Below are 21,857 nucleotides of genomic sequence, written 5' to 3'. Positions count from 1 at the left end.
ATCGTTTATTATTAATTTTACCGCATTACAGCGAGATTAGTTCGGCATTAGTGTCGATTTCGCGCTCTCCATGTCGGACTGCTGGACCGGTGTCAAATTTCTCATCGGCCAAGCCAAGCCCCGAAAGCCGACACAAAGTCGAGAACGACGATAGGAACGGCGAGTAAAAATAACAAATTCGAAATTGCTTCCCATTTCTCCGTCCGTCCTGTCGCGTCGCGTTGCGCGTTAATCCAATAAACGGCTTATGACACGATTGACAGTAATGTTGTTGTTTTTCTCTTCTGCTTCTTTCGTTACAGACTATGCTCATTCGCCGGTAGTGTAAACGAGTAGAAGGACATCATCACAAACAGCACAGTCGTCACCTGTCCGTTCACACACGCACCTACGAAGCAGCAACGAACCATCAAAATGCAAACAAAAATTACGCAAATCATCCCGACCGCCCTGGTTTTACTGGCGGTCACCTGTTTTCTGCTGCCCATCGGGCGTGCAGGGCTCGCCAACTGCCCTCTTGGGTGTCAATGCGATGACGACACTCTGGTGGTAACCTGCGGCGAAGGCCATTTGGACGTCCTACCGATAGTCCTCAATCCATCGCTACAAAGGCTGGTAATCAAAAACAATAAAATCAAAACCATCGATTCGTCGATGCAGTTCTACGCCGAGCTTACCTTCCTGGATTTGAGCTACAACCACCTGTTCAACATGCCGCCACGTACCTTTGCCTATCAGAAAAAGTTAACCGAGCTACACTTAAATCACAACAAGGTGGGCTCGATCTCCAACAAAACATTCCTAGGGCTTGAATCGCTAGCGATCCTGAACTTACGAGGAAACTTCCTAGACGAACTGAGCGAAGGTGTGTTTTCTGGTTTGAAAAAACTAGAGGAGCTCAATCTCGGACAGAACCGGATCAGTAGAATCGATCCGAAGGCCTTCGAGGGCCTCGCCAATCTGCGGGTGCTCTATCTGGACGACAACACCCTGAGTGCCGTACCATCTGCAGCGTTCGGTCCGCTCATAAGCTTAGCTGAGCTGTACTTGGGGATCAATTCGTTTACGAATATTCCCATGAACGCCTTCACGAACCTGAGCAAGCTAACGCATTTGGATTTGAAGGGAGCCGCCCTGTCCAATGTAACGGGAGAAAGTTTCAGCGGTTTGGAGGGCTTGCGGACGCTTGATCTGTCCGATAATCGACTGAGCAGAATTCCCACGCTTGAGCTGATGCCACTATCTAGGCTAGAGGAGCTGGCTTTGGGGCAGAATGATTTCGACAGTATTCCGATGGCTGCATTTGCCGGAATGAGTAATTTAAGAAAACTGGACATATCAGGCTCGTTGAAATTGAACCGAATCGAGAGTGGCGCTTTTTCAGCTAATGCCAACTTGGAGGAAATTATCATCGCATCGAATAAAGCACTGGTTGAGATTCATGATGGTGCCCTAGGGGGTTTACCACATTTGAAACGGCTCGTACTGAAGGACAACGCGCTGACGACTCTCTCCGATGGGTTGTTTTCGTGGAACGAACTTGTCGATTTGGATTTATCGGAAAACCCAATCGTGTGCGATTGTCGCATTTTGTGGCTTAGAAATTTGCTGGTGAACAAAAGCAACAGTAGCCAAAATCAGATTCCGGTAATTTGTGCCTCGCCAGACCGTCTGCGAGAGCAGGTACTGCAGGCTCTGTCACCGGATCTGTTAGGTTGTACCCACGCCGACCCACGCCAGCAGGCCATTATTGGAGGGGTGCTGGTTGCTGCTGCCGCCATTGTGACGGCCCTAGCACTGGTGATCTACAAATGTCGCAGAAGAATCCGAGAGCTGGTTAAGGGCGGCTGGGGAAACAGCGCTATCGGTCGGAAGGAGCGCGAGTACCAGAAGACTTTTTCCGAGGAGGATTACATGGGTCGACATCCGAACCCATGCGGTGTGAGTGTGCACACGACCACGCTAAATAACTACCAAATCAACAACCACCATTCGCATGGAATCCGCCACATACCGGTGACGGAGCTATAGCTAGAGGCTCCCCCTCCACCGCCTCGGAGGGGAGGTTCGCAGCATCAAATCTGCCCCGGCAACAACTGCAACGGGACGGCCACAACGTTCCTCCAGCTCAGCCAGGAGCATCTGAAGCAGCCGGGAATGAAACTGTTTCCCAATTACACCCCACCGATTCCACCGCACAGCGATGGCCCCAGCAACACCAGCGCCAACTTCTCGACGTTGTCTAACAATGTCAACAACCATCACTACCACCAGATAACCTACCACACGCAGACCCTCGCACCGCTTCGTCTCAACCAGGACCATTTCAACGTTAAAACGAACACCCTCGCCGGTTGTGCTGCTGGAATAGTGTCCGGTTCTGACCAGCCGAATGGTCGCCAGAAATATCAAACCCATCACCATCACCACCACCACCAACATCAGCATCCGCAGCAGCAGCAGCAACAGCAGCAACAGTCCCATCATCATCATCATCACCATCCGCAACTGTCCGACCACGAACTAGAAGACGACGATGTGTTCGACGATAATGAGGATGACAGCAACAATAGTGGAACCGCATCGCCACTGCCGCCATCGGTGCAACTGCCTGCGTCACTACCGTCCACACCGACGCCCCCGGATCTGCCAATCCGTAACGGGTTGGCGACGAATTACAATGTAAATACACTTAATCACATCAACAATAATACGGCCACCACCGGGGGTGGCATTCGAGAGAACGGCGTAAAAATGTCCTCCCCGGGTGTGGCCGCCATAGGCGTCGGCGTCGCCGGCGGAGAACGCCCGGTCACCACTAACCGGAAGGCGATGCGACACTACCACTGATCGGTAGGAGAGGAGACGGTTCCTTCGCCGGTGACCGTTCTCGTGTGGTACAGGTAATGCCCGAGGGCGCCCGCCGTTACACACATAACTACGAGCAGACGCGATGTTTTTGTACAGCCTATTTATCCTTATTGTGATTTTTAAGCTACGCTGTGTACTAAATGTAATGTAGTAACGATTCTGGTGCGGTTCCCGCTGCGTCAGTGTTGGGATTTGATTCGATTTTGTGCTATGAGCTGCTAATGGGGTGAGCAGATGCATTTTACCATCAAACTTTTTGATTCTTACTAGTTCTCAAAAATCCATTTTTATTATTGGATAAAATAATAACTGATTACTAGTAGGGTAGAGCGGGGCTAGTTGGTTACGGGGTAAGTTGGTCAACGAGAATATCTTCGAATCTACGTATCGAAAAAAATCGTGTTATACGGGTGATATGTAGTAGATAACCAAAGAAACTAAAAGACAAAATGTAGTACAGTTTTAATCAGAACGTATAATAAATACAGGTTGGTGCCAAATTGGACATCAATTCTACTCGGTTTTCAAGTTTAAACTTTTTGTCTAAACAAAGCTAGCCAAAACGAAATAAACCTGACTCAACGCATAATGAAAGTCCTTTTTGTTTGTTTTAAGTTGTGTAGAGCAAACTTTCGCCAAAATTTTGCTTTCATATATTTTATGTAATTTTCATATTTAATACATGAGGGGCTAGTTGGTCACATACTAGCGAGGCTGATTGGTCTTATGCACATCATCAATAAATTCAAGTAACCAAGTATATGCAATTCCAGGAACGGTGCATTTCGTGATGCAAACTAAAACCAAGCGAAAACAGTATGTGCTCTGTTTATCGAAACAATTTTTTTTAACGATACACAATTTGGTAGAAATTATCTCCATTTCATCGTCATTTTTTATGAACATTGTGCACTGAAACAATAAATACCGAGTCATTGATTTAAAAAATTTAAAACGTACACTAATGCATCGACAAATGCCTCCTACCTGACAAAAATTTCGGCGAATGCAAGCTTTCAACGGCAATGTTACTAATGTTACTATAGTTTTGTGCTTGTGGTTGCAGATGCGTATCTAGAATTCGGCTCCGGTTCCTAATCAGAGAGATTTTAACATATGCTTCTTGCAGGTATGAAAGAGTAACACGATTTTTTTCATGCAATTATGAGTCACTTTTCTAATGGTTCGGGATTTTAGAAAGCGAACGTATAAATAAAAAACCAGAAGTGGTTCGACTTCCGCTGAGACGCTACAGAGTGGCGCAAATGTAGTGAAGAAGGATAACTGAATCAATCATTCCGAAATAAAAATGGTCAATTAACCCCACACCCTGACCAACTTACCCCACTTGAGGGGCTAGTTGGCCATTTTGACATCCACTCAAAAAACATAAAATATCCGCAAAATCGTAAACTATTTTATGTAGTTCATATTTTTTCTAGAAGCTATAGACTTAACACAACATTTTCATGTTATGACTTTCCGCCATGATATTCTCTGCGAAAAGTTACAGAACATTTAGACCAAAAATGACCAACTAGCCCCGCTCTACCCTAATAAATTCTTCTACATTCAAACCGAATTTAACTTTTCTAATGATGCAAACGCAGCAAACAATTTTAAATTCTTTGATTTGCTTTTTAGCAGCTCGGTGGTCGAACGACATACATATCTCCATGCAAGAAACTATTGAATTAAAAGTTCTCAATTATCCGTAATTTTTCAATTGTTAAAGTTCGTGCCTTATTTCCTAGTCCTAGTTTTGATCACTCTTGTCAAAATACGCCTGTAGTGTTGTTGTCTTTCTTTATGTTTTTGATTTCCACTTCATGCACTGCCTATTATCTGAATTAAAATCGAAACGTTGGCGTTAAAAGTGTAACAATCCTTTTCGAGGCTCTTCAATTTTATTTTGATGCGAGTTTCTCGAAAATAACGAATGTTTTTTTACTGTCTAAATTACTTTTCATAAGGGAATATTGAAACTATTCAAGGCAAATTCAACAAAAATACAGTCAGACTGTAACCAATAAAAAATAAGTTTTTAAACTCAAAATTTGTAGTTCTGACCATCAATTTGCTAAAATAATAGGTTATCAATAGTTAGTCAACAACCAACACTAACATGTCACTGGTAAAAGTTGTCGTAAATGATAGCCCAATGTTCACCTTATGAGGGGTCTTCACATCGAGTTCGTAGAGAAATACCCAGCCGTAAACGGTGTATCTTCCATTACTCGTCAATGGAGGGGAGTATTTTTACGGCTGGGTATTTGTATACGAGCTCGACATGAATATCCATATTGTTTTTTTTTTTTACTATGGGTTGATTGATAAAGTTTTCATATCATTTACGGATCATAATTCTCATTATTGCACACCCTAACCACTCAACACTGTTTTATCTTGCTATTTTGCACCCACTATAAAAATCCATTCGCTGCCCCTGACGGATTTAACTGAACAAAATCCAACATGTATAAGCAATTCTAGTAAATGAGTAGATCAGTTGTTTGATTGCATAAGGCCGCTGCTTTCATTGGCGAGTCGGCGGCCGACACGGATAAGTAGAACTCAGAGATGCGTCTCCGCCACATGAATTTTCTAATTTTACTTTTGTTTTACATACATTTGTATTACATGGTGAGAGCATTTGTATTACACTCCATGATTCACTGGTCAACACAGGTTTACTCCAAAAGTTTGACCTTTTGGAATGCATTTTTTTCATGTTGTCGACCAGTGTTATACATCCACAGCAAAGATACCATGTTAGCGTCACTTGTCAAATGTCGCCTAAGTTTGTAAATTCGGAATTCTCTCTGCAGTATTTTTGGCGAATTTGGGATTGTTTCTGTTTTCTTTGAATCGTGTCTGTCTAGTCTTTTTCACTCCGGATAATCGACTTTTCCGTATAATCGAATCCGCAAGTTTTTTTTACAAATTTACCTTTGGCGAACGTAAAATATTTTTTTTTTTCGTTAAGTTACTTGAATAATGCAATGGCGTAACCAGAAATCATTTCTGGGGAAAAAAGAGTGAATTCTCGAGAAGCAAAAAAATAAATTAGACACTAATTGGTTCCTCTTAAGGGATAATATCTACCAAATGCTCAAAAAAACAAGGCTTTTTTCATGAATGTTTTTACTGGACATTTGAGATGTAAGGTATAAAAATAATATATCGTTGGATTGAGCAACTCTTGCAGAATGGAAAAAAAAAATTAATTGCTATTTTTGTTACAAAATGGCGGCTGTACAGCGATAACCGTGAATCGCCTTTTTTTAAGTTTTTCCGCGGCGAGAAATAGAAGTCGTGCCCAACTTTACCTATAACCAAAACGAAAATTTTTTCATTATCTACAAAAATGTCGCTAGTGAAATACACATGATTATATTTTTAGAATTTTTCTTCGCAAAATGGCAACGGCTTGAACAAAAAACAAAGTTCTGTTTCGACTAGAAAAATCGACTTTGATTGTTTATAACTTTAGTTGTTGTTAATCAATCGCTAAAATCGTGTGTACTTCACTAGATAATCTAATGAAGAAGCTACAGTTAAAATTTCAAGTCAATCGGATGTAAACTTTTTCAGTTCTACTGCTCGCCGATTTTGAAAACATGGTTTTGAGCAAAACACGTTTAAAGTTTTCAAATGCTATAAATCTTAAGAATCGCAATAATAAAGCCCCTAATAATTTTTTTACCTTCAGCCAGCTATCCCTGCGCCATAAAGTTGTCCTTCCTTTCTAAGAGCTCCTCTTGTTTAATTTTATTCCATTTAACATGGATACTAAACGCTTACTTTTGTTTAAAACACTGTTCACACAATAACAACCTATCTCCTAGTATTATTAATCATTTCCGAGGGGTCTTCATACTACTGGGCGTCAGTTTTGAAAAACCCCCGAACAGTTATGGTCGTGTTGTATTAAAAACGCACAAAACTGCGTTTATTTGCAAAATTGCGTAAAAGCCAACCTTCTTCAAGTATGAGATTTGGAAGGATTATTGTAAACTAAAAAAAATGGCAAATTGAAAAACCCATGTAACCGGAGCTAAAATATAACCCGTTTAATTGAGTCATCCGAACAAACAAAAATATTAACTATTTGCTTGCGCAAGGCCGCCGCTTTCGACGGCGAGTCGGTGGTTAAACCAGTGGAGAGCTTAGTTACTTTGAACCGTTCCATTGCTTTGCCCTTGATGATGTTTGATCACCTCATCTTTCTGTAGAATATACGGTGCATATCCATGATGGCAGAAAAAGCTTCAATACAATGAATACTGTAGAAAATTTTGCTTAGAGTTTTTTTTTTTTAATTTAAAAAATAAAGTGTTTGTTACATAGTTTACTGTTTTAGAGATCTTTTGTGAACTAGAATATCAAAAATTATTCTACCCTCAAACCTCTTTTTTGAAAAAAAAAACATCTCAGTTGTTTCTCAGGCATACTTTTGGATACAAAATTTAAGGGATTTTCAGATAATCCCTATTTCATATTTTCATCTAAAATCTTTCATCATTCCGGGCAGTTTTAAGTGGGGCCCCAAAATTAGCAAAACCGTTTTTTCATCGTATGAATTATAACATTTATTTGTTATTGAAAAGTTATCAAAAATTTGTTACATTTTTTTCTTACGGGTTTATTCGCAGAGAACTTATTAATTGAATAATCAACATTCAACTCCTTCAGTACTCACAACTTAACAATCCTAAGTTTGACAGCCTTCCATTCTTCAGACTGCGCAAATATCTGACAACAATCTACAGAAACTAGGAAAAAACTATACACATCTGCAGGTCAATAAAATCTGCACACAGACTCCGAAAATCTACATTTTGCAAAGCACATCTGAACTTTTATGGATGTAGTTGTGATATTGGCGCTCGCAAAAAAATAACACTGAAGGAAAGTTTCAGATTAAAATGGTCTGTTCAAATTTTCTTGCTGTAAATCGAACTTTTGATTAAATCTCATTTTGGATAGAGAAAAAAAACTGTTTCTCGGTTTGTTGGGGCCCCAAAAGTGTGGGGGTCCGGCCCCCTACTCCTTAAATCCGCCTCTGATTCCGGGGTATTATTTTTCCACTATTCTTTGTTAAGCCATTACTGAATCAGAAATGATAATTAAACAAATTAGGTTTTCTCTCAAAACAATTTCCTGATTGCTCCGCTATATGAACAACTTTGTCAAATTCGTAATCTATGCGTATGCTTGTAAAAAACTTACTCTTCTTCTGGAGAAGGCATTATTTAACAAATTTTTGTCAGATAGAAATTTGAGTTGGAAAATAATAGACTTTTCATAATATTACATCGTCTAAATTATCGAAAGCCATTTCCATATCTAATCTTAGAAGAGCTGTTATGGAAACAACCGCAAATAACTCAGACAAACCGGCACTCCTTATCTCATCACACCGAGAACAATTGCCACCGCACACTGGAGACCCCATTATTACCGGGTCGACGGGCAATTAATTTCGCACTTTAAAGCTCACCGCTACCCCCCCCCCCCCCCCCCCCGCTAGATGGTACTAGAACGTCGATCAAGCCAATGCAACACCAGCCGCCAGTCTCGCGGTGATGAAAGACAGCCGCTTCCGAAGAGCCTCCTTTTTACGCGCCCCAGCCACCAATTCCTATTCGATGTGTTTTCACAGTAAATATGATTGATGGCTTGCTTCCATCGTGAGAGCAGGATGATGATTCCGGGCGCAAGTTAGTACGGTTTGTAATTTGCTAACCTAAAGGTAAAGTTCGGCTTTCCTTTCACCTCGCAAGTCGCTAGATCGGCAATTAATTTGGAGCGCAAAAATCGAGATCCCCTGGATGATGGTCGCTCTTTTTTTTGTTGCCTGTACTGAACTCATCATTAAACTACGCACTAGGCCCCAGGCTGGATTACGAGTGAGAATGCTGACAGATTTGAGCTCCGTTTGCTGGATGACCGGCTGGACGAAAGCGAAGAACAAGATAATTGATGATCGATGGAGTGGTCTAGTTTTGCGACGGTAAAGACTACTGGCCAAATCGACCGACAGTGTAGGGTGAGTGAGGGTATATTTGGCTCATTAGACAGAGTGATTGGGTCATAAATCCTTGAGTGAGTGTGGAAATGCCGAAAAAAGGTTGCAGGCGCTAGAATTGCTTTTTTTTTCTGGGGAACTATATTGACGTACTAAATTTCGCTTTAATTTCATGCTTCTGACAGGCTGATTCATCGTGCGATTTTTTTATTTTGCTGACCTGAAAAAGAAAACAACAGACAAAAGGAGGCTGATGTACACGACTGACCTATTTTTGGTTGATGAACCGAAAGAAATGACACAGTTTATTGTTGGGATGGGATTCAAGGGGGAGCTATTAGCGATGGGATTTGTGACCCGCGTCGCGGTTTGTTACGGATAATTAATCTAATGAGGTTCACTGCTTGAACCGAATGGCGTATTTAAACTAAATTATGCAATAATTATTCATATCAAAGATAGCCTTTCTGAAACGCTGCTCATCTTTAGTTAAGGACAGCTTAACATATTTGCTATTATCTAAATCTGTTTAATCAACAAAGATAAGTTACTTTTGCAAAATCACCGATGTAGAGAGTTTTTCCAATTTTCCACTCAAGGCAACCGCCGCGAAGCGGACGTCGATTCAATCTCTGCAAAGCTGTTCAAAATTTAAACTCAATTACTGCTTCTAATTAAGCGTTAATTGATCCGGGTTCCTAGCGCCCCTTCGTGTTGACTAGCGGAGAGAGTCCTGCCCGGTCTAGAAACAAGCGCGCACTGGTTTCGCATTCATGCTATCATGCAACAACAAAGCAAGTTTTAATCGGCAGTTATAATTTTAGAAAATCGTTTAGCCAATCAATGCGAGCAAGCTTTTACACGGCAAGAAAATCTTCGAAGCACGCCGGAAAGCCTAGATCACCGTAACCCCGCTACTGCCGCTCGGAGTAAACCTAATTACGATAGGAGTAAAAAAACGATTAAAAATTATTTTCCCGTTTTCCTACTCCCATAAAAGTTTTAAATAATCAAGAGCAAAACATAGCGCTACTTAAAGAAAGGTGTAAAACGGGGTTGGAAATGTCGTTTGCCGAGCGGAGTGACAGGCCACCTGCCCCGGCCTGCTTTCGGTTCTGGTCAAACAGGCAGATCAAAGCAAAAACCCCGGATGCAGCGATAAAGTTGCCGTATAATAGAATCGTAAAACTCCGGTTAACTAGATCATAGCCGTGCAAGGGATTTCTGCTAAGGAGGGGGTGGGGCTGTGGTGTTCAACTAAATGGATTTTTAGGCTTAAAAATACTAGATTATTTTTTTTTATTTAAATTATTGACTGTTTGCATCAATCAGATTCAAACATAAATAATATATTTTTCAACCTAATTATTTTTCACCCTCGTGTGCACAGCTATGGACTGGAGGCAAGAACATAAGCGATACATACGTACGTAGTTGAATAGAAGCACGCGGTTTTCGGATAAGTGGCTATTATTGCGATGTTTCCAGTAATATTCCCCGTCTCACATCCGTGGGGCAGTTAAAAGCAAGACATTAGCCCTAACTCGGTAAGCATAGATGATGAGACTGGCGATAACGATGGGTACGTGCCCTGGGTAAATGTCGGGTTCAATGTTTTTATTTGGTTATAAAGAACTACTGCCTGCACACGGCAATAATTACTGTACTACTCTCGTGTTAAACTACTAGAAACTCAACCGATACAGACGTTGTTATACCACAATTTCTATGAAAAAAATGAGGATGATCATTGATCATCTTCTCATAAACTAAATGTAATTGGAAAATCTTTCAACTCTACTCGCCTTGATGTGCCATAAGACGAAAAATAAACGACTCAAAAAATAAGCACATGTTAATTTCACTATTTCTCCTCCACTGAAGCACCAAGCGAGCCTCCTGCCAGCAGGAAGCCAATCAACGAAAACCCATCAAACGATGTCAGCGGGAAATCACCAGAGGTAATTATGTAATTTAGCAAGCAGTTAGTATAGCGCGAATGCCGACATGGCGGCGATAAAACATACCGTACATGTCTCGTAATCTGTGTACAATTTCAAAGCAATATCTACCTACTTTACAAATCTTGATATGCGAGCGCAACACTCGCACGCACACACACATAAACTAAGCCCGAATCGTACCACAAACCGTACTGTACTTCTACTATTCGATAGTTAAGCAACTTGTGAATTGATTTCCGATAACGATTGTGACTGTTTACATACATTTTTTTTTGTAAAACTGTAAAAATCTCTAGTTGTTGAAATATGTTGTAAATAGTTAGGAAACAAAATGTTGATCCGTCTGTCGAGAAATCAAGAGAATTTAGATGCGATACGAACGATTGTACATAGAACCTGAAGTTAGTAGCGCTAGGAATATAAACAACTCAAAAGGCAACAATGAATGGAATTTAGGTAAATTTCCTACTTTAAAAGGATCGGAAAATATTAGTTCAAACTAATATCATCAGCGTCATCCTAGCCTAGCCTAGTGATTATAGATTACAATAGAACCTAGGGAAGCAGCTACAATAGAGTTTTTCGCAACCAAAAACGAACTGGATCAATAGAGGTAAAGCTGTTAAATCGTACTTTTATCACACTATCACTCATACTACTGCAATGAACACAGAATCAAACTAAAGCAAAAAAAAAAACACACACAAAGTGAAATCCGTACTGTAGGCAACTAGTTAAACTATACATAAATATATATAAACTAAACCTATTCCATAAGACGACATAAATCAAATGGATATTGATATTGATGAAGCAAAGCTAAGAGGAACTATCTAGTTATAACTGAAAGTATCAAACAGCTTGTACATACTGGAAATCTATATTAAACTCTCGATCGAGAAACATGAAAAACGGTGAAAATAAACGAGTATTTTTGATTAAAAGTAATAAAAAAAAACGTGTCGTGTAATTATTTCTGTAAGCCAAAAAGCATTTTTTCAGATGGCAGACTGAACAACCGTGAAAGGTAAGTAGATATTTATCTATTCATTAGGCTGTTTTTTGATATTACCAAGAACCAAATAGAGGTCTACCTTACAACAAAAATCACAGTGAACAGATTATTCCTAGCAGGAGAGCGACTTTCTTTTTAGTGAATTGTTGCTGAGAATGTACATAAAATTAACAATCAGAGGGTATAAAAGTTTGCATGCATGAGAAATAATTATTCGTTCGTTACTTATAAAGAATGCAAACTGTTGCTGGTGACTAACACTTGAGAAGGGACGAAACATTTTGAGGGAAAAAATCCGAACAACTTTTAAATTGGTCTACGATTTCGAAGTGCTGCACAAATCGAAAAATCCCTTTCCACAAAATGAAGATCCACTTTTATATAACTGGTAACACAAACAGTCGATTCTGTCAAGTGACGCATAGTTGGGAAAAATGCGTGGTCGGAAGAAGATCGTCGTAAATTGATTTGCAATTTTTGTGAGCGAAATAAAGAAAAATCTAAAAGTGAGTGTCCCACTATTCTAAAGATCTTGGAAATAGGAAAAAACATTCATATCATTATTGACAAACTCTTCGAGAATGGAAATACCTTCAAAAAAAAATCTAGTTCCGGACGAAAATGCACTTTGCAAGAGAGCAAAATTCGAGCGAATCTGAGAGCGGAAACGCCTGGTCGGTCGGCTCACGATATGAGCTAGGCAATAAATATTCGATTGATTCAAAAACGGTGAACAAGTATCTGCATGAAATAGGTTTAAAACTTTAAATATAAGTACCATAAAAATGACAAAGTAGTGTTTTGGCCAGACCTTGCATTGTCAAACTATGCTAATGCAACTTTAGCGGATTTGCGGCCAGACAATATCGGGTTTATTCCGAAAGGATATAATCCTCAAAATGTGCCACAGCTTCAGTCTATTGAAACTTTCTGAGCAAAACTGAAGCAAATGATTTACCATAAAGGTTACAGTGCAAAAAACGTCGATTGTTTGATAGAAAAATCAAGAAGGAGCTCAAAACAATTGAAACATCCGGAATTCAGGATGCTTTAAAGCAAGAACCCCAGAGGATCAGGAAATCAGCGCGATGTGGAGCTGATTTTTCCTATGAGGTTTGTTATTGAGTTACCTTACTTGAATGAACTAACAAGTATAAAAAAATAAGTTGCGCAAGATTTTAATTTTGAATTGAAAGTTTGTTTGAATTATTTTCCTCATACGTTCTTGGAAATATAAAAACAAAATGAACGTTCTACTGTGAGATGTATTTCTCGTACATGTTCAATAAGCATCTCACAATGGAATTTTCGTTCGTTGGTTTTGAGTATAAAGAATATGTTCGAAAATCCTCATGTTTGAGAATGAATTTGATTTTCATTTTCATTTTTCATGTCACATTTTTCATTAATATCACATGTAATCATAAAAAATAAGTTTATCGTATCAATATCACTGTTTAGTTTACAGAAAGAATTATTAATTGCAAATCCGCCGTGAATTTATATTTATTTATAACGTTTATCTGAACGTAGAATTTGTATTATTACACCGTGCAACTATTTTTTTCGCCTTGGCTTCTATGTATAAGTTTTTTATGTATTTTGATAGAAAAACGAATCTCCCCGAGTTTTGATAAAATTCACCTTAAGGGGCAACAATGGCGACATTATTAATTTTTGAGAAATCAGAAATTTTCGATGTTCTTCCGACGCCATTTTGTTATAAGGCCAAATATCAAAATGAGTTCAAAACGGTAATTCTACGGAAACAGTTTTGGCATGGTTTTGCCCCAATTCTCCTACAATATTGAAATAGGTTTATCTCGACATAAAATAACTAATTTGAACTCTGTTTAATGTAATGTCAAGAGTGTAAGCGATACTCTAAGATACAATAACAATTTGTTTCCACATGATGCTTCTCCTTTTACGGGAAGGGGGTCGCATTCGTTGTCAGAACCGGTCAAAACATAAAAATCTCGCTTCAGCTATGAGACAGAATTATCGCGATTTTGATAAAGTTGATTCATTTAAAAAGTATTTTTGTTATTTATTGTTTTGAAACATCGTCAGCTTCAGGGCCGGATTTACGATTGTGGGGGCCCGGGGCCCAGTTATAGTGGGGGCCCCAAAATAAAACAAAACTGTTTTTTATCGTACGAGTTAAAAGCATTTATTTGCTATTGAAAAATTACCAAAAATTTGTTAGAATTTTTTCTTAAGTCCTATTTAGAGTTCCAAGCGAAGTGAAAATCTCATACAAAATGATCATTGTTTTACGCTCGTGAAAAATGCAACCTGCAAAAATTTCACTTCGCTAGGAACTGTAGACAAATTCGATCAAGCGAAATCGTTGTGCGATCGCGAAAGGTTGTGGATCTCATCTTTTTCTTGTGTTCACTTTTTCCACGCATGCAAACGCTAGTGAAAAAAGCAGCAGCAAGCAAAAACTTGCGTGCGTTTATATTCTGTCAGTTGCAGCCAATTTTCACTTCGCTCGGAGTGTAAACTCGTGAATTTCGCTTCACTTAAACTGTAAATTGCAGACTGGTGAAATACCTGCGTGTTCCACAAACGGGTTTTCACGACAGATTTCGCAAGCGAAAATTTACACTTTTTTCTTGTCAAATTTTTCACTTCGCTTGGAAACTATGCTTTACGAGTTTTTTTGCAAAAAAACTTATTAATTAAATAATCAACATAACTTCTTCAGTATACTCGTACTCGAAACTTAATAATGCTAAGTTTGACTGCCTTTCATTCTTCACAGTCGCACGCAACCTATTTTTAATATGTTTCATCTTCAAACTTTTTTCTTGATACCTGAAAAAAAACTACCGCAATTTGAAAAAAAATGCGATCCACAGGCAAAAATTTGCACACAATTTGAGAAAGACTGCACAAATATAAGACGACTCTGACAATAATGGAAACTAGGAAAAAACTACACATATCTGCAGGTCAATTAAATTTGCACACGAGCTCAGAAAATCTGCATTTTGCAAAGCACATCTGGTATCCCTGATTCGGACCAGTGAGCAAAAGCAATGCATTAAAAAACTTGTGGGTTATTTTCTTTATCTGCTTTACCACCCATGCGCGCTAAAGCCCTAGAGTTAAAGTTTGGCCGACTGTCATTGAAAAGTTCCAATCAAACAGTCAACAGTTTTTTCATCATAGTTTTAACATTGCTGATGTTCGATTGGAACGAGTTTTGACACTTCGATTGGCGCTTTTAATGACAGTCGGCCAAACTTTAACTCTAGGCGTTTAATGCGCGCTGGTTCGATTCAAATGGTGTGTTAATGTGTGTCATTCCAAGAGAATCCAAGGTGAACTCTTATGGATGTAGTTGCGATATTGGCGCTCGCGAAAAAATAACACTTAAGGAAAGTGTCAGATTGTAATGGTCTGTTCGAATTTTCTTACTGTGAATCGAACTTTTGATTAAATCTCTTTTCTAAAGAGAAAAAATCTTTTTGTCGATTTGTGGGGGGCCCTAATAATGTGGGGGCCCGGGGCCCGGGCCCCCTGGGCCCCCCCATAAATCCGGCTCTGGTCAGCTTAGAAACCACATTGATGAATCTACACAATGAATCTACATTCTACACACAAAACTTACACTCCAAACTAACACTACTGAAAAGGGGGCGGGGGCTTTTCTGGAAGTATGGAAGTATAATTTTCCAACTTTGTTAAATAAGGAGAAAAAATGAGCAGGTCGAAGTTTGCCGGATCATCTAGAATCTAAATAATGACAAGAGTAAGAGATAAGATGTCAATGGATGAAATTGTCTGAATTTTCAGTCAACAATATTGAATAAATGATTAAGTTGAGATCATTATGCATTAAGAAAGTTAAATTCAAAAACTTGAATTACACGATCATCTCAATCTACCCAAACTATTTTTTTTAGATAGACAATTTCGTTGCCTAAAACTCTTCTGAACATTTTAAGATGGGCACACGTCAGGAAATATATAATTCCAACAAAAACTTTCTCATGGATTGTATGTGAAATGCATTATTATATGATCGAGCCGAGGGCATAGTGAAGCAGTGAAGTCTCGGAATTAAACTGTTTCGATCAGGACACAAGACAGGCTTTCGCATTTCCAATTTTATAGCAAATGTTTCGCACGAAAAGTTAAATATTTGATCCTTTTATCACTGATTAAAAACAAAGCATGATAGCAATCGTTACACTTGTACTCCAAAATGGATCATTTTTCAAAACTTCTTACTGATAATATTATTCAACGAAACTTTTCGAAAATCATCAGGAGAAGTTGTTTCATGATACAGGTAATTTATTTTAGATTTTTTTTTGTTAAATAGCGAAAAATTTGTTCCGATCATGGTACAAAACCCTATTTTCCACGCGACTTTTAGATTCATGAGTAATAATTTTAGCGAACATTTGCGGGTTATCGCATATTTAATTAAAAGCATTGTAGTTTCGTAACCTTGGATATGAAAAAAAATGTTCTGAAAAAAAACTTTCTTTTCTATTTCAATTTTGTGTGTAAACACGTAGTTATGAAGGGGGTTAAGTAAAAATATATTCAGTGGTAAAAATATAAAGCTCATAGTCAGGGCCGAATTTAGGCGCTAAGGGGGGGGAGGCGGTGCAGAAGTTTTCGTAGAGCCCTCTTCTCATAAAAAAATAGAGGTAAGAAAATTTTAATGTTTGAAATGACGTAACGCTTCGCTGCAAGGTGACGAGCAAAAAAAAAGTCTCCACTCTGTCTTCACGTCTAGCCCAGGACTAGGGAGGCCCCTTGTGTCGAAAGGCCCCCCCTCAAATCAGGGCCTGCTCATAGTGATAAACTTTCTAAAAGTTTCTGTTTTCGCGATCATTCAAATTTAAGTTTTTTGTATGCCTGAAGAGCAGGCTCGGCAATTTTTGCCTTTATCCAGGAAAGGTATAGCAAGCACTGGAAAAACCAAAGGTATAAAAGTGGTCTCAATGGCCGGATGTCATATACCACTCGACCCCTTTCGACGAGCTGAGCATTTTCTGTATGTATGTATGTATGTGTGTATGTGTGTGTGTGTATGTGCAACTTTTTTTTCTCACTCACTTTTCTCAGAAATGGCTGGACCGATTTCCATAAAATTAATTGCAAACGAAAGGTTTAGTTACGCCATAGGTTGCTATTGAATTTAATTGTAATCGGATTTTTAGTTTAAAAGTTATGTATCTTAATGTAAAAATCACGAAACATCAATATCTCAGAAACGACATATCCGGTTTCAATAAAACTGGTTTTAAATGATCGGGCTGTCTCCAAAACCCTTAACTTTTAAATTTTGTAATGATTGAGCATATAATTCAAAAGTTATAAAAAGAAAAGTTATCCTGAGGTTGTTTAAGCTCACTCATTTTTCTCAGAGATTCCTGAACCGTTTTTAACAAAATTAGTTTTATATGAAAGGTATAGTTGCTCCATAAGTTGCTATTGAATTTCATTGTAATCGGATTGTAACTTTGTCCGTTGCTCATAAAAATGTGAAATCACATAATGAAAGTAAATATATTGACTTTCTCCTAACGATCACTGGCTAATTAAAAGGTATAAAAGTGATCCAAATGGCCGAATGTCATATACTACACGACTCAGTTCGACGTATCGAGCATTTTCTACATGTATGCATGTATAGGTGTATATGTGTGTGCGGGTGTGTACGTGTGTATGTGCACCTTGTTTTTCACACTCACTTTTCTCAGAGGTGGGCTGACCGATTCTTTCTATCTGGTGTCAAATGAAGGGTCTATTTGCCGCTAAGGTTGCTATTGAATTTCATTGTAATCAAACTTTTAGTTCTGGCGCTGCGTCCAAATGTTAAAATCGCTCTTATATCTCAGAAGCTATGAACATAGTTGAATTCAAATTAATGGGCTTTTAGACCCTTAAACAATGAATTTTATAATGTTCAAACGTGTGGTTTGGAAGTTATAGAAAGAAACTTAACCCGGAGATTGTTATAGCTACGATCAAAATACGTGGCCTCAACATCACAACAATATTACCTCAAATATCACATACCATACCTAAATTATCACTTTATATAAAACATCAATATTCTAGTACCCAAAGAGTGGATATACCTTCATTGTATTGTATTTGACAATTTAAGGATGTTTTCCAGAAACCGGAAGCTGCAAAATTTGGTTTCAAAGTTTAAGATGGAGTTTACTCCCGGCTTGCGAGCCCGGGATAATGTTTCTGAATAACATTGGGTAATGTTTGTCCCTTTAAGGTTGTTTTCCAGAAATCGGAAGCTACTATGTATCTAGAAATTTAAAATGGCGTCCTAAGTTGATTTCTGGCCTCTGGGTGTAACGCTTCCGCAATACTCATAATGGATGATATTTGGTCATCATAAGTTGTTTTCCAGAAACTGAAAGTTGGCATCTTCGCCATCGACATATCCGGATTAGGAGAAATTTGGCCATTTTAGGATGTATTCCGGTAACCAGAGGTAGTCATCTGGATTTTTCGCGTGATATATTTGAAACATATTTATTTCATGGTAATCATAATCATGGTGTTTAATCCGTGCATTCTTCGAGAATATCTGTTTAATGAGATGCATAATGGGGCAGCTCCCCTAGTTTTCAACAATCAAATATCTTCTCCCTTCACTTCAATCTCTTTCGGCGTACCTCAAGGATCAATTCTCGGACCAATTCTATTTCTCATGATTTTTTTTGCTATTTGATTTTTCGTGTATTCAGATTTGACAGTTCACGCGGGAATTCTGACGGCTGTCAAAGTCTAATGTGCTCAATTTGGTTTGCCATTTCACCATGAACAGACTTACGCCTGAACAACGCTTACAAATAACCGAATTTTTGGGCCTTAGAACAACTTGCCGAAAATCCCCTTTTTTACCGAAAAATTGTGTTCAGTGACGAAGCTCATTTCTGGTTAAATGGAAATGTTAATAAGCAAAATTGCCGCCTTTGGGTCGAAGAGCAAACAGAGGCAATACAAGAATCGCCAATGCACCCAGGAAAATGCACGGTTTGGTGCGGTTTACACGCTGGAGGCATCATTGGTCCGTACTTTTTCAAAGATTATCAAAATCGCAACGTTACGGTCAATGGCGCTCGCTATCACACGATGATTTCTGGTTTTTTTTTTTGCCGGAAATGGAAGAGCTGGGTCTTGTTGGCATGTGGTTTCAGCAAGACGGAGCAACGTGCCCCACATCGCGCGAATCAATGGACATATTACGGAATGAGTTCGGTGAGCAATTCATCCCACGAAATGGACCGGTGAATTGGCCGGCTAGATCATGCGATCATGCCTTGGAAGACAACATTACACGCGTTATTCGCAAGAAGCGAAAAAGTGACCCAAAATTGGACTTTTCGTATGGACCATTTAAAACGTAGCCGTGGCCAACATTTGAATGAAATTATCTTTAAAAAGTAAATGGCATAAACCAGTTTATCGGCTCAAATAAATATTTCATACAGTTTTGTAATTTTTAATTTTCTTGCGTTGCAGGGAGTGAGAACGAGGACCTCGTCTCTTATGGCGTTAGTAGAAGTGGGGCTGCTCCCAATATTGCATATAATGATCTCGTGGAAGTAAGATATTCAAGAAGGTACTCACCCCTGTTGTCCGAGCTGCCTCGAATCGTGTGGTGAGCATTTGCATCGCATCCGCTGATGAACGGCTTATTAACTGCTTTGCAGTACCACACGAGTGCTCAGACCTCAGGTGGCGAAATATCGTCCAGGTCACCGAAAAAGTGAGTGGATGCGATGACCATGTCTTGTTTTCCGTTGGTAGTCGAGAGCTCTGCTATTATCGCAACGACGTTACTATTAGGGCTATTATGGCAACGACTACTCAACAGAACTGCAGTCCTGGATTTGGGCTGAGTGTTAGAGTACATTCACCTATCTTTTGAGTCCGCGAGACCAAGAACCTTTGTGTTGTTGACCGCTGTTTCGGTTAGTTGCTCTTTGGTGAATCTTCTGCTAAGGACGCTGAATGCCCTCTTAGCGTTATGATGCAGCGAAAGCTGCGCATTGCGTGTTGGATCCAATACCTGTCAGACGGTTGCCTTCAGAAGAGCTGTTGGTTTGGGTTGCCTTTACTCCGACACCGGCTTACCCTACCAGTGATGGACGACAAACACATGACCAACATCTAAAGGTGGTTTCTGGTACCTAGCTTTGCGAGCAAAAAATGGTTGAGGAAGTGAGCTCCTTAGAGTTTTCTGCGGAACCTTTTATTCACTTCACCGTCTGCTGAACCTTAACTTCAAATGCGCTGCTCGGTGATTCGGTAGGCAGATTATTCATCGATCTCTAGATAAAGTTTTACGGTTTTTCCTGCTGCCTTGCGGTTTCTTACGCGCCACTCCAGTGCAGAGATACCGTCGTTCTGATTCTAGATGAATCGCAGTATCTTCACGTTTGAAGTGTCCACGCTGTTCAAAAAATAACCTACGACGATCCTGTTCGGTAGGTTAGGTCTGGAATGGTCTTCTCCAGCCACACAACCGTTTCGTTGTCGGTGCAGGCCAAGTAAAGGTAGCCGTGTTTGAAATGGTAATTTCTGAACTTAGTCCTGAGTAGCGGAGAGTCTAGTGTCGCCCAATTCGATCCAGAATCAAATCGTGTACAGCTTCAAGTTGCTCCTTGAACAGAAGTTTGGCGGGGTAGCCGTCAAGGATGATGACGATGGTTATAGCCTCAACCATTTCCCTATAGGTAATTCCTACCGAGTAGCCCCTGTCATGTGCAACGATAGGGAGGAGAACCTGAATACTGAAAGAACAAAGGTGGCCAGGCGTTGGAAAGAACACTTTAGTGTGCTGTTGAATGATGAACAAAACAGCATACTCGAAAGAAGCAGGATGGTGATTGGAGATGATGGCTGTGGACCCACCATCCATGGACGAGGTAAAGAAAGCAGTGAAAGAGCTGAAGAACTGCCAAACAGCTGGCAAGGACGGCATTCCAGTTGAACTCTTCAAAGTCTGGAGCGTACAGTTATGTTGTGCCTTACACCGGATCATGCTGAGAGTGTGGTCCAATGAAGAATTGCCCTCAGACTGGATGGATGGTCTCATACGTCCGATCTACAAAAAAGGCCACCGCCTGGACTGTAGTAATTATCGGGGCTTAACCATTCTCAATACCGTTTACAAAATTCTCTCGATTATTCTGCTTCATAGGCTGAGGCCGTTGTCGGAGACCTTTGTTGGCGATTACCAATGTGATTTTCGAAGGAGACGCTCCACTACGGACCAAATGTTCACCCTGCGACAGATCCTCAATAAATCACGAGAATTCAACCTACAGACACACCATCTGTTCATAGACTTTAGGGCAGCGTACGATACAGTTAAGAGAAATGAGTTATAGCGAATTATGCTCAAACATGGTTTCCCAACAAAACTAATTAGGCTGATAAGTGCCACCCTTGCACGGGCTCTCGAACTTATTGTTCATCATCGCATTGGAGGGTGCTATACGGAGGGCTGGTATGCAAAGAAGCGTCACCACCATTACGAAGTCTCACATGCTTTCAGGTTATGTGGACGTTATCAACATCATTGGTATTAACCATAGAGCATTGGAAGAGACCTTTGGACCTCTCAGGAGGGAAGCTACGAGAATAGGGCTTTGCCAAAACGAAATACATGGTGGCTGGTGGAGAGCGTGGTAGTCCGACGGATGTTGGTGCTGAGGTGGTGTTAGATGGGGAGAGTTTTGAAGTAGTCGACGAGTTTTTTTACCTGGATACATTAGTGACATGCGACAACGAGGTTAGCCGTGAGATAAAAAGGCAGATAGCAGCTGCAAATAGGGCCTTCTATGGATTGCGTAACCAGCTGAGGTCCCGCAGTCTGCAAACTCGTAATAAACTTGCACTCTACAAAACACTAATTATTCCCGTGGCCCTCTACAGACATGAAGCATGGACATTGAAAGAGGCCGATCGG

General features: G+C 39.8%; 2 protein-coding genes across 6 annotated transcripts in view; both read left to right on the top strand.

The window, feature by feature from the left end:
* LOC129720664 (insulin-like growth factor-binding protein complex acid labile subunit) overlaps positions 1 to 2,181 on the top strand; it is a 615,650-nt gene extending 613,469 nt beyond the window's left edge. For all 5 annotated transcript variants that reach the window (XM_055672185.1, XM_055672187.1, XM_055672186.1 and 2 more), the window contains one exon: positions 303 to 2,181. In XM_055672185.1, the coding sequence (XP_055528160.1) occupies positions 415 to 2,031 (1,617 nt within the window). In that variant the 5' untranslated portion in view covers positions 303 to 414 and the 3' untranslated portion in view covers positions 2,032 to 2,181. The remainder of the gene's footprint in view (positions 1 to 302) is intronic.
* On the top strand, positions 2,032 to 11,812 carry LOC129720356 (GATA zinc finger domain-containing protein 10-like; the record flags this gene model as incomplete). Its single annotated transcript, XM_055671818.1, has 1 exon — positions 2,032 to 11,812. A coding segment is annotated over one exon (819 nt), but the record flags the coding sequence as incomplete, so codon positions are not given.
* Between the last annotated feature and the right edge of the window lie 10,045 nt (positions 11,813 to 21,857).

The sequence above is a fragment of the Wyeomyia smithii genome, chromosome 2, assembly GCF_029784165.1.
Source record: "Wyeomyia smithii strain HCP4-BCI-WySm-NY-G18 chromosome 2, ASM2978416v1, whole genome shotgun sequence".
Classification (NCBI taxonomy): domain Eukaryota; kingdom Metazoa; phylum Arthropoda; class Insecta; order Diptera; family Culicidae; genus Wyeomyia; species Wyeomyia smithii.
The sequence above is the reverse complement of the archived record's forward strand: the minus strand, read 5'-3'. Positions and strand labels throughout refer to the sequence as shown.